At 33.6% G+C, this 14,364-nt stretch overlaps 1 protein-coding gene across 1 annotated transcript; it reads left to right on the top strand.

Moving 5' to 3' along the window:
* Positions 1–11,895: 11,895 nt before the first annotated feature.
* Positions 11,896–13,696, top strand: LOC122024317 (WAT1-related protein At5g07050-like). The gene is made up of 7 exons (XM_042582920.1): positions 11,896–12,123; positions 12,213–12,275; positions 12,359–12,475; positions 12,544–12,772; positions 12,854–13,012; positions 13,105–13,256; positions 13,353–13,696. The coding sequence occupies exons 1-7, from the start codon at positions 11,918–11,920 to the stop codon at positions 13,549–13,551; spliced, it is 1,125 nt and encodes a 374-aa protein (XP_042438854.1). The 5' UTR covers positions 11,896–11,917; the 3' UTR covers positions 13,552–13,696.
* The last annotated feature ends 668 nt before the right edge of the window (positions 13,697–14,364 follow it).

Raw genomic sequence — 14,364 nt, forward strand, 5'->3', positions numbered from 1 at the left:
TATCTGAATAAATTTAAACATGACTACAGGTGAGAAGGTTTCATCATAGTCAATGCCTTGTCTTTAATGATAGTCTTTCGCCACCAACCTTGCCTTATAGGTAATTACATTACCATCCTTGTCGATTTTTTTCTTGAAAATCCACTTGCACCCTATAGGCGTAATGCCCTCAAGTGGGTCCACCAAATTCCAAACTCGATTTTCGTATATGGAATCCATTTCCGACTTCATGGCTGTAAGCCACTTGTCTTTTTCTGAACTATTTAGAGTCTCTTTGTAATCAACAGATTCCTCATCCTCAATGAGTAACACGTCATTATATTCTCTTACAAGAGATCCATATCTCTTAGGAATATTGTGTGTCCTACCTGATCTACGAGGATGTTGTGTCATAATTGGTTGTGGTTCTTGACTAAGCATCTCGTTAGTGTTTATTGGAGTCTCTTGAATTCATCAAGTTCAACCATACTCCCACTTACTTCCTGTAAGAGAAAATTTTTCTATAGGAAGGTAGCATGCCTTGAAACAAACACCTTTTGTTTCAAGGGGTAATAGAATTGGTAACCCTTAGTTTCCTTAGGGTATCCAATAAATAAACATTTATTAGACTTAGCGTTCAACTTGTCTGATATAGTCCTCTTCACATAAGCAGGATATTCTCATATCTTCAAATAAGATATGAGAGGTTTTTTACTAGTCCATACCTCATATGGAGTAGTTAAGATTACCTTCATTGGGACTCTATTTAGCAAGTAAACAGCTGTCATGAGTCCATAACCCAAAAGATTTTGGGAAGATTTGCACGATTCATCATTGACCTAACCACGTCCAACAAGATTTGGTTACGCCTTTCCTATACACCATTATGTTATGGCGTATGTGGCGGAGCCCATTGAGACAATATACCATTGTCCCTTAGATAATCTTGAAACTCTTAGCTTAAATACTCACCACTTTGATCGGATCGAAGTATCTTGATATTTTTATCAAGTTGTTTCTCTACTTCATTTCTAAATTTTCTAAACTTTTCAAAGGCTTCAGACTTGTGTTTCATTAGATACACATACCCATAACGAGAGTGATCATCAATGAAAGTAATGAAGTAGTTATAACCTCCTAGTGCATGAGTTGACATTGGTCCATATACATCAGTATGTACAAGCCCAAGCAACTCATCAACTCATTCACCCTTTCCAGAAAAAGGTAACTTTGTCATCTTACCTTTTAAATATGAATCGTATGTATCAAATGTATCTAATTCAAATGATTCGAGAACTACAATCTTTTACAATTCGGACATGCGTTTCTTGCTTATATGGCCAAGGCAACAATGCCATGAGTAAGAGGTTAATTGATTATTTAATCGAGTGTGTTTATTGTTTGTAGTGATATTCAATGCATCACTAGATGTATCTAACGCGTAGATGCCATTGCATAAAGTTCCAGTGTCATAAAGAACATCATTCAGTGTTATATAACAATAATTGTTACTGAAAGTCAAATGGAAACCTTTCTTATTTAAACAAGAAATATAAATAATGTTCTTTATTAATGCGGGAACAAAATAACAATTATCTAGTTCTAAGATAAGTCCATTAGGAAGTTGTAACAAGTATGTTCTGATGGCGACTGCAGCAACCTTTTCTCCATTCCCAACTCACAGACTTGTTTCTCCCTTGATGAGTCTTCTGCTATTCCTTAGCCCCTGTATGTCATTACATATATGTGAGTCACACCTAGTATCTAATATCCAAGTGTATGAGGAAATAACATGACAATCAATAACGAAAAAACCTGAAGAAGATGGGGCATCAAATGCCTTATTCTTCTTCACGGACTCAAGATAGATCTTATAGTTTCTTCGCCAATGTCCCATCTTGCCACAATGATGGCATGGGCCCTTTTGTGTCTCTTCTACTGTCTTGGCCTTTTTGCTCTTTCCCTTAGCTTGATGTTTTAGTTTCCTCTTAGAACCTTTCTTGGAGGAGTCTATTAACATCACAATTTTCTGTTTATCTTTAATGAACGCTCTACAGTCTTGAGCATATTAATCATCTTGGAGATGGTTGATTCCAAATTGTTCATTTGATAATTCATCACAAATTGTGAATGACTTTTCGGTAAATTATGTAGAATTAAGTCAATACTTAACTCATGATTCATTGTAAAACTGAGTGATGCTAAATGCTCTATGTAGACATATATAATAGCGGACGAACCCTCCTGCATCTTTGATCAAAAGAGAAGCTTAAAGATCTCGAACCTTTTAGATCTAGCTTGCTCATCAAATAGCTCACGAAGATGATAGACAATATCATAAGCATCCAAATGCTCATGTTGTTTCTGTAGTTCAGGAGCATAGTAGCTAGCATGATACAACTTGTAAATATAGAATCATCCTTATATTTTTGAAGGGCCAACAATTGGTCCGCGGTTGTATCAGCATCAAGACTTGTGAGAAGAGGCTAATCAAGGGCATAAGCTTGTTTCTTAGCTTTAAGAACCATTCTCAAATTTTGAAACCAGTCTAAGAAGTTCAACGCAGTCAGTTTATTCGAGTCCAAAATCGAACGCAGATTAACAGAAGTTATAATTAAATGATTAACCTAGAAATACAAAAACGAGAATGCATGAGAGACATGATATTATTTATGTAAATAATTTACATAAAAGTTTACTTATTTATCAAATTAAAATACCTTTATTTTTAAATTCGGGAGATGGTAGGTTTTCTCAAAGTAGGTTGATATCCACTACAGATAAAAATAACCTTGAGTTTGGCTAACAAGTCATTCTTAGCTATAGCGGTAGATAACAAGTTTACCGATTGCATATCACTTATATGCAACCATCACATTATGCTAGCAGCTGATTGATCTTCGCATAAACATTGGGTTATTAACACATTAACAAGTATACATCAAATGATATCACCCAACTTCACCTCTATTCACATTGATTATGGCTTTGGCACAACAAATCAACGCTTCAAGTTTAAAATCAACCCGTTAATCATGACATTGTATCTCTATGGTTTAAACATATTTATTTTCAAATTTGAACTTGACTTTTGCCAACAACTTAAACAAGAACTTAAACTATGGTTCTTACCAAATTAACGAAAGGTGTAGATTTTAATATTGAGTAAGGGATTTGGTCTCATCTACATCATACAAATATTCTATCTACATGACATTACACGCATGACATAAATAATGACATGACACGTCACGCGCATGGCATAAATGATGACATGACACATCGCACGCATGACATAACATGACACATCACACATATGGTAAAATCTAATAATATCACATGCATGGTAAAATCTAATCATGTCATAATTAATGCATCTACATGACATACAATATGATATGAACATGGCATAAATTTACATTTGTTATAATTCTATTTTAGAAATAAAAATATATTATAAATCTGATTTTAATAAATCAAGATTTATCTAATCAAATTAGGAAACTAATTTCTAAATTTAATTAACATATTTGAATCTTTCTATTCTTTAATTATTTTGAAAATAAATTTCTAAATTAATTTTTTAACAATTTAGAAAATAAATAATTAATATTTCTTAATTTATTATATAATAATTCAAATCTATATTTTTTATGATTTTTCAAATCTTTCTAAATTTCCTAACAATTTAAAAAACTTTCTAAAAATAGAATATTTTAATAAATCTAAAAATTCAAGAAAATATTAATTCTATAATTTAATTTAAAATATCTCAAATCTATATTTTTAATGATTTTTCAAATCTTTCCAAATTTAGTATTTCCTAACAATTTAGGAAACTTTCTAAAAATAGAATAATTTAATAAATCTAAAAATTCTAAAAAAATATTAATTCTATAATTTAATTTATAATATCTTAGATCTGAATTTTTTTTATAATTTCATAATCTTTCCATATTTGGTATTACCTAACAAATTTGAAAATTTTTCAAAAATATAATATTTTTTAAAATTTCAGAAAATTATAGAAATGGTAATTTCTAAATTAATAGAATATTTCCAAATTTAATTTTCTAAAATTATATTAGAAACTTTCTTAAAATGAAATTTCCTAACAATTTAGTAAACTTCCAAAAATAGAAAAGTCTTAATAATTCTAGAAAAATTCTAAAATTAATTACAACACTAATTACGAACCGTAAAGTAATTTTACGATCATGTCAAAACACGATCAGACTCTAATACCACTGTTGGATTATGCCCGATGCGGGTGCATGCTAGAACACGTTTCGTAAACATACGCAGCGGAAAATAAAATAATAGTTCCTTAGTATTACATCACACACACCACACGCATACAAGGATATAATATGCCAAACATGATCACATAATTAAAATTTTACAGGAAATAAATTTACGCTAGGTATACCTTACGGATGACCTATAACGAGAAGAGCATCAACTGTAGCGACATTGCTAAACATCACCTCTATTCGTATCCACGCCGAGCTCCACAAGATAACTCCTTAAGTACAAGCCTCTTCTTCGGAAGTTACTAGCCACGAGCAAAGAAGAGGGTTCAAGAGAAAGAAGAAGAGAAGCACACAAGGAAGAGTTTTTCTCCCTTGTGGTGTTCACAGCAACAAGAGGGAGCACCCTCTTGTTGGCGGTGGGAGAGAGAGGAGAGGGAGAGGAAGAGGAAGATTGGGTTTTCAAAAGATAATTAACCAAATAATAAATTTTCTATCTAATTCTCTCCCAATTACATCTATATATAATCCTCTTTAATGAATTGGATTAGAAAGCTCAAATCCAACCCATTATCCCTTAACCAAAAATTAGCTCATTAACCCCTTAGTTTGGTTCACAACTAAACCAAGTTGGTTCATAACTAATTCATGATTAAACCAAATATGGTCCAACTCTACCGTAAGAGATATAGCTCATATGCGCTTCCATTATTACAAATATTTTAATATTTGTCTTATATATGGTCCAACCAAACATTTATCTCTTGATCTAAGAATTCTATTCTTTAACTTGTTTTACTTCTTTTAGAGACTCGTTAGTGTGTGTGATCCAATAGGTTCCCGGTTCATTTTGGCTGTCGATAATTAACTACTTAATTATATGATCATGAGTGACACCTAGTAGTACTCATGATCCCCAATTAGCCAAAAAATTATAGTTGATCTTAGAACTAATTCTAAACCCTTTAGCAGTTACAGTGAGTTGTGTCTTGTTCCTTTCACTCATCTTATACCCACTTGATTTAGGACATGGTCAATGTATCTATCCCTACTAGACTGACTATGTCACACCTAGCCTAAGTAATACTTTCTCATTCTATGGGTTCAAATTACTTGTATATGTATCTAAGAGTCTCACACTCTTAACATGTGATGTTTTAGCCAAAGACTTTGAGTAATAATCCTAACGAGTGGTCATAGGGTATACGTCTCCTTGCAAGAGCGGTAAATCCTTTGTGGGATATCCAAACGTCTTCGGGCATTTTGACTTATACCCAATCATCCCGGGTCTACACCTCAATGAGGTGTTTGCTTAAGATGTCAAAGTATAAATCTCCATGACCAAGATGACTTGTATACCTCAAGTCAAAAGAAACTTGTACTGGAGCTACAGTAAGAGCTTCACAAGCATATCCATATATATAGATAACCATATGAAGTTTTACAACGAGTCATTCTAATGAACTAGTTACCATAACTAGCATCCACGTTTAACTCTCGACATCCCAATGTCTCCATCCAGTGAGAAAGCAGTTGCTTGGCGAACAAAGGAGTATAATCAGTGCTAGTCTTACAAAATTGATGATATCCAAATACATCAATTCGACAACTAGGGAAATTCCAATATGTTCATAATTACACATGTAGAGATAATCACTAGTTGTGATCCAATCACAATTCTCTCATGCTATGAATTGTATTACAGACATTCAATAAATGAGTTCAAGGCAATCAAACATATAATATGCACTCAAATAGTGAATCTATATTTAGTAAAAATCGTAATGCGATTGCCTTAGGACATCCCTCAAAATCTAATAGAATCATTGTCCTTCGAGTCCAAGATTGAAGCTTACGCCGCACTAGCCTTAATGGCAGACCACTAGAGGGACACCGAAAGTTCTTCAAAGATTAGCATCGACAAAGGGGAGGATCTTTAGAAGAAAGTTGTGATGAAGGGGGAGTATCAGAGCACGAGGTAATTGAGGTATGTGCACTTTCTCCCGAACAGTCTTTTCAATTTATTAAAATACTTTTAAAGAACATAGTACAATTAGAAAAAAATAATGCTAGATTAAAATTAAACTTAGCAAAGCCATGCCCTTTAGATATGTTTGATAATTTAAAATTAGAAAATGAAAAATTGAAAGCACAAATAGAAAAACTAAAAAATGACTATGCATAGGGGTGTAATCGAGCCAAGCCGAGCCGAACTCTTGAATGTTTGAGCTTGACTCGTTTATAATTGAGCCAAGCTCGAGCTTTATTTAACGAATATATTCATGGCTTATGAGCTTATTTGAGCTTTTATCGAGCATAAACGAGCTTAATAAGTATAAATTATAAATTTAAATATTCATTAAAAATTAAATTATATATTTAGAGAAAATTATAATATTTTTATTAAAATTTATAATTTTATTCTAATAAATAAATTTAATATATTTGTCTATATTTTTTATAAGTAGAGTGTAAAATCTATAAATTTAATATCAAAACTATTATTTTTTTAATTTAAAAATTGATTAATGAGCTTAACGAACTTGTTCACGAGCTAACGAGCCGAGTATTGAGAAGATTGAGCTTGGTTTGTTTATCTTAACAAGCCTCATTAAACGAGCTCAAACGGGCATTTATCGAATCGAGCTTCGAATAGCTCACGAGCGGCTTGGTTCATTTACACCCCTAACTATGCATATCTGAATTTGAATATCTTTCAAAAATAAGAATTAAAAAATAATGATAGAATTAGCTAGTACATGAGAAAACACCAAGGACAAATTAAGAAAATTCCTAGAAATTATGTACCTTTAAAATTTTTAGTAAATATAGTGGGTAGGAACCTATATTGGGTTCCAAAATCTTTTGTAAATTAAAAATTCACAAAGTTTTGAATTATTAGCATAAATATTATTTTAATTAAATTTTTTTGGTTCAAATCTCTTACTCACATTTTTATATTTACAGAAAAGTAATATTTCTATTAAGGAAATTATTTTTAGATTTGTTTCTGTAAAATTATCAGTGAAAATCGTATTTTAAAATTTAAAATTATTCTACAAACTTTTTTTTGAAAAATTATTTTTCTATGATAAAATATAATATTCTCTTTCAAAAAGAATTTTGAAATATTTTTTACCGTTAAGTTATTTTCTATGAATTTGTTCACAAAAACGACTTTTTTAAAAATTAAAAATAATTGTAAGACTTATCTTTGAAATCTTTTTAAAAAAATTTTAAAAATTAAAATTTTGGAAGAATTTTCAAAATTGAAATATAGTTTTAAGATTTATCTTTGTAAATTATGTTAAATACCCCTAGACAAATATTTTAATTTTTTCTAACAGTTTATTTTATTTTTTCATTTTTTTTATGTGATCAAAGGGGAAGAAATAGGTACAAGTTAAGGGGGAGTTAGGGAAAAATTTAGGGATAAAATTTTGAAACTTAGATTTTTTATCCTTGTACTTAAATTCAGTGCATTACAATATTTTATTCTAATTACAACTTCTTTACATAATCATTGTTTTGTTTAACCCTAACTTTAACTTGGGTTGATGCACATCAAAAATGAGAAGATTATAAGTACCATGTGGCAGTTTTGATGTAGTCAACCAAGTTAAGTTAGGTCCTGTGTGTATTTGATCCTTGTGTCTAAGTGTGCAGGAGCTTAGGAACACAAGAAGTCGAACAGAAGACGCAGCTAGCTAGAAGGATGACATGAGAAAGGAGTCGAAAGCTCAGCGCATCCGAGGGACAAGATGTTGCGGAAAAGTACATCGATGGACAAGAAGGGCGTGCATCGCGTTCGAGGGACGAGAAACCGAGGAGAAAGCTTGCTCAAGGAGAAAATCAAAGTTGAGTTCAAGTGAGCTCAAGTCCAGATAGTCGGAGCATCACCCACACAAGAAGAGATCAACGTATGGGAGCTGATCTTCCTTCTGCTATATGGAAGGCATCTTCCATAGCTTGGAAGGCACCTTCGATGAATAGTGTGAAGGCATCTTCCAGCTATAGAAGGCGCCTTCCAATAGTCGTTAGTCGTAGATAGAGTTTTATCCTCAACGGATAAAACTTATCTAATGGAAGACTCCTTGGACCATCTTGAAGGTACCTTCAAGATGCGAATAGAGTTTTTCAAAGGTTATAAAAGACCCCTGGAGTTAAGAAATATTTAACAACTCTTGCATTCATTTTCTAGCATTTTTTTTAGCATCTAAAAAGTGTAAGAGGTATCTCTGCCTTTTAAAAAAAGAGTTTTTTAGTGCTTTCTTTTGCCTTAGATTAACAACCACCTAAGTTGTAACTAAGTAACTTTTTAGCCTCTTTTAGTTATAGTTATTCAATTGCTTTATTATAATTTTACTATTAATCTGAGTTAAAATATCAGAAAAGGTTTAGTTTTTATTTTTACAGGCAATTGCCCCCACCCCCCCCCCCTCTTGCTGGCCCCGCCGCACCAACAAGTGGTATTAGAGCCAAAACACCTCAGAAGGACTAATCGCAGACAGAAGCACCGAGACGATGGCCGGACCGACAATCTACCCATCAAAGTTCGAGGGGGATTTCACGACATGGAAAAAATGCATGGAGGTATTTTTCAAAAGAAACTTTGAATTACTCTTAATTATTAAATATGATTTTGTAGCCCCCAAAGATTAACAAGGAGTTGAAAAAGAAGAGTACCAGTGGACTAAAAAGGATCAAGCCGACTTTGTAGTGAACGGACGAGCCGAGTTCCACCTGCTAAGCATACTTCCACCCCAGGAAGTTAATCGGATCAAAGATTATAAATCAGCAAAGGAACTTTGGGAGAAGTTCCTGGAGCTACACTAAGAAACGTCTGAAGCAAAGCTCGCCAGATGGGATCTACTCCGGAACCAACTGACAAACCTCCGGATGGAAGAAGGCAAAACAGTCACACATCTGCCCTCAAGGATTAAAGAACTCATCACCGGACTCACAAATCTAGAAGAAAAGGTAATGAACCAAGATTCACTAAGGTATGCTTTAAATGCATTTCCTAGGACACCCGAGTGGACATCTATAGTTGACTCATTTTATATATCTAAAGACCTCGAAGTTAGTTCATTAGAAAATCTATTTTCCGCTTTTTGAACTTCACAAATCAAGATGTGCAGACTTACAAAACAAAGCAGACAAGACAACCCATAACATAACACTAAAAGCTAACCAAAAAGGTGAACCGAATTCATACTCCGAAGAATCAATCGTAAACAACATTATTAGTAAGAAAGTTTAGCAAGTTTATTAAATCTAATAAATTTAATAAGTGGTAGGTGAAAAAGTACTTTAAGAGCAAACGAAAGGTTCGATGCTACAACTGCCAAGAAGAATGACACATTAAGGATAACTGTTCTAAACTAAATAAGAAGGAGAAAGACCAGGGCAATAAACCAACAAAGTCGGAGCACAAGAACTTGAAAGCTATATAGGATGAATCATCGTCCTTCAAGTCTGAGATTGAAGCTTACACCAGACTAGCTCTAATGGTAGACCACCAGAGAACACTGAAAGTTCCTCAGATATTAGCATCGACGAAGGGGAAGGATCTTCAGAAGAAAGCTATGATGAAGGGGGAGCATCATAACACGAGGTAAGTGAGATATGACCCTTTCTCCCGAATAGTCTTTCCAATTTATTAAAATACTTAATATAAGGTGCCCATCGGTTTCCCATATAACAGGACTCTCTCTTTATAAATATAGGCAATTGATATAGTGCATACTCATCCGTGAGTACCTCGTGAATATTTAGTGTTAATTTTTTTAGGGCTTTGGATTTAGGATTATATATATAATAATTTTAAAGTGCTTTCCATTAAAATTAATATGATTTTAATTAGAGTTAAAAGAGTGTTTTAATATTAAAGTGCTCTATTTGTGTTATATCAATAATGCTAAAATAAAAATTTGAGATAAAAAATATGCCAGATGCACTTTTAAAACATATTTTTTTAAAAATATCTTTTTAATAAAAATGATAATAAAGTAGCCTTTTTTACTAAGGGGATTCGTCCGGAATACCCATGTAATTTAAAAGGAAGATAAATCATAAAGGACTTCATCCAATATAGTGATCTTTGATATGGTGATAAAAAATGAATACATTTATTCCCAGTGCCACTCTCAATCTATCCCAGGATCAATATGAAAAAAATAAATTACAAACATCTATTAACTTTTGGAATAATGATTATAATTATCTTTTATATAGGATCATATGACTCATGATACATTTTGTACAGATTAAAAATTAGCCTCATAGTCTATGGAAAGTAAATATCAACTATCATCGTCCCTACATAAGGTAGCCCTTTAACGTTTTTACACGTGGAGGAGAAAAGGACACCGTTCTTAACAAATTTCAAGTCAGTTTTAGTTCCCGTGCCAATGGAGCATGCAAGCTGCTTGCTGAATTCACTGGATTGGAAATTTGGAGATAAAATTATGTTCGAAGGAATTATTCTACACCAGATGAACTGGCATGGCAGCCCTACTTGATCCACCAGACAAAGGTTCCATGTTCCATATAATATTTGCATCTGTTCTTATTCATCAGGTCACTATGCTAATTATCAGATTCAACTAAATAACCTGGGAATTATCCGACGAAGGATCCACTTGTGCTTAGTGGTGCACAACTGAGTTATCATCATCATCAACTGAGTTAGTTTTTTTTTTTGTTTGTTTATTCTAATCCATGCTGCAATTTGACACAAGCTAAGCGGAATACAACTATTCGCAACATGTTTCTAGCATCAATTCTTCCTCTGTTATAAAGACTGTTGATTCTTGTGTGCATTGTCGACGTCAATGGCTAATTGAAAGATTGCCTTGGTCCAAACTGCTTTTTCTTTGTTCCAAAGGTTACTTGGGGCAAAAATTCTACATTAGAGTGATGGTTTTGGGGGTGGTTCTATAAATTCAGTGCATCTGAGCATGCCCTCTTTTATACTTTAGCCACTTGTACTAATGGTTAATAGTCATCTGTAATTTACCTTCTCCATGTTAACTTAGGAATGAATTGACGGGGGCACATGTAACTATAACAATTTACTGAACTACACGTCTAAATTTACCAAATATTCAAATCACACGCCAATTTCCCAGCATACCTCTCGGCCCTCTGTCATCTACCTTCCTCTGCCATCTATCTAATCAGCGGCTATGGTGACTGAAACCGCAATCGAGCTGGCCACAAATTGAATCACATTGAAGGTTCGAAGTCCTAGAGGGCTTAGTTGATGGATGAATGATGGAAGGGTAAATGGTTAAAGGCTAGTTTCATCAAAGAAAAAACAATTCTACAAAACAAGTAAATAACCCTCCCTCTCTCTCGATATATCTCTCATAAGGCTCCACATGTACTCAAATAGTGTCACAAACACTATCTATCCTTCAATTATCTAAGCTAATCATTCACCAAAAATCAACCAAGATTATGCTATAGACTAGACATTGCACTAAGACTCCCAAAGTGTGCCCAAATGCTCTTCCCTAATCCACTTTTCAAGATTCCAATCCACTTTGTCCACCTACAAATCCACTTCCAATAATCCAATGATTCCCATGCAACATGTAACAAAAGAATCTTATGAGATTTGAGTACTTAATTGTATTTATAGGCACGGGCGGTTCTATCACTTCCGAACTCCTCTTCCAAGCATGGCGCCCTCAATGACATACATAAGAGAAATTTGTAGGAGGTTTAAGGCTCACATACTCATGACTATAGTTCAGATAGGATACACAATTCTCTATTTTGTCACCGAGGCTTCCTTCAACCGGGGATTGAATCCCCACATATACATCACCTATAGACACTTGGTTTCGACCTTGGTCATGTGGCCTCTCGCTTATTTCCTTGAGAGGTACAAAGAAATTTTCTCAAAGTAATAAGTAGACTCTTCAATTCATACATTGTTCTCTTCTGAATAGTTTTTTCGGTGTATTGATGTAGGAAATTAAGACCCAAGCTTACATTGGCATTGCTCTTGGAGCTATGTGTGCTTTCCCTTCTAGGGTGAGAAAATAAACCTGTTATTTCAGTTTATATAGTATGAATACTTCAGCTAATAGTGGTGTTGTCTCTTATAATGTTTACAGGATCAGCTTGACCCTAAACATGTACTTTGCAAGCTTAGAATACACATCTCCTACCTTTGTGGCTTCCATGGTCAACACCATTGCTGCCATGACCTTTATCATTGCTATTCTACTCAGGTAATATCTTACGATACACGCGAATATCTCTCTCCTTTTCTTCTCACAATGACAAAGTCTTGGTTCAGATTCGAGCATCTCGATATTAAAAGCCCCAGAGGAGTGGCCAAGGCTGTGGGCACTCTAGTGTCATTGGTAGGTGTTACGATCATGACACTTTACAAAGGACCAGCAATGAGGAATTTTTGGGGAGCACTGATCCACATCCAGGGAAATGCCATCCATGAGAGCTGGTTGAAGGGATCGATTCTCACAGTGGCAAGCTGCATCACTTGGTCCATATGGTACATAATGCAGGTATTTCATCCCCTCTCGTTACTGAACTAAGCTAGCACTGAAACAGCTGCTCAGAGAACAAAACTGAAAAATCATCTGCAGGCAGTGACATTGAAGAGATATCCAGCACAGCTTTCACTGACTGCATGGATGAGCCTCATTGGAGCTGCACAATCAGCCATATTCACAGCCTTTGTGCAGCACAAACCAGCGGCATGGAAGATTGGATTCGACATTAAACTCTGGAGCATCTTGTATGGAGTAAGTACCCTTTACGACAGAGCACAACCTGTTTGATCATCCTCTGATACAGTAATTTTAAGTTTGAGTTTCACAGTTTCTTTTCTTTTCAGGGAGTTGTTTGCTCTGGTTTAATCATCTACATACAGCTCTGGTGCACTGAGCAAAAGGGACCAGTCTTTGTGACCATGTTCAACCCCCTCTCCACAGTCATGGTTGCACTTCTAGCTTACTTTGCCTTTGGCGAAAGACTGTTTCTCGGAAGGTAAGTTTTTGAGACTTGAGTATCGAAGATTTGGATGATTTAATCAGAATCACTAACATTGATTGACCTAACATTTTTTTTTTATTATTTATGTAGCATCATTGGGGGAATCATTGTGATTGTTGGACTATACTTGGTGCTTTGGGGGAAAGACAGAGATCAAGAAAAAGAAATGAGAGCTGAGAAGGCTTCTTTTGTGGCTAATGGAAGAGGTAGAGAACAGAGCAATGATTCTTCTGATAGTCCTGCTACTGATGGCAAAAGAGACAGCGTGAAGAGATATGAAGAGGTTTAAGAATGCATGGTGAATTTTTCAGCTATTCTTTTGAGATTGATATCTAATATATGATGTAAAGACTCACAAGGAATTGCAGTTTGTTTCTTTCATGTATTTCAGTTTAATTGTTGTGAGAATAAATATTTCAAATTCTTAAGTTTTATTCTGTGAGAAAAATATATTAAGGCTTCTACAAGTAACTATTCTGTGAGAAAACATATTTCAAAATTATTTTTACAATCAAATAAATAACTATTTATTTCATAAAAATCTATGAGAAACAGAGCAGATTCGCATTAACCAAACAAGATGTTTTTGCAATCACCTTCCCCACATCAGCTGCCCTCTTCAAAATTTTTATCCTAAATTTTAAATAGGATAGTTAAAAAAATCTTACATCAACTATCCTATCTATTTCCTAAATTTAGATTTATCTACCCTATTTATTTCCTAAATTTAGATTTGATGAATAATAATTATCTAAATTTAAAAAATAAAATCTCTTCCTAAAAAATAAATAATATTTCTTTTCAATTTCTCTTTTTCCATTCATTTTTTTCAATCTCTCTTCTTCCATAAATATAATAATAAAACATAGATAAAAAATAATAAAAAACTAAAAATAATTAAAATTTTAAGATAGTTGATATAGTTTGTAATGAAAAATAATTATCTAAATTTAATAAAATAAATTATTTATTTTAAATTTTAGATAGAAGGATAGAAAAACAATAGTTTTGGCCTATCTTATCATCTTTGCATTCAGAAGCCCTCGCTAGAACCAAAACCTCCCAGTACACGGAGAAAAAACATCTAGCTCCAAAATTAATT

This window comes from Zingiber officinale, chromosome 9B, assembly GCF_018446385.1.
Source record: "Zingiber officinale cultivar Zhangliang chromosome 9B, Zo_v1.1, whole genome shotgun sequence".
NCBI lineage: Eukaryota > Viridiplantae > Streptophyta > Magnoliopsida > Zingiberales > Zingiberaceae > Zingiber > Zingiber officinale.

Bases quoted from the DNA above. Each gene is read 5' to 3' on its own strand.
- LOC122024317 (XM_042582920.1), top strand. From the start codon at position 11,918: ATGGCGCCCTCAATGACATACATAAGAGAAATTTGTAGGAGGTTTAAG. The intron at 12,124-12,212 runs GTACAAAGAAAT...GTATTGATGTAG, and splicing joins CTCGCTTATTTCCTTGAGAG to GAAATTAAGACCCAAGCTTA. The intron at 13,257-13,352 runs GTAAGTTTTTGA...TTATTTATGTAG, and splicing joins GAAAGACTGTTTCTCGGAAG to CATCATTGGGGGAATCATTG.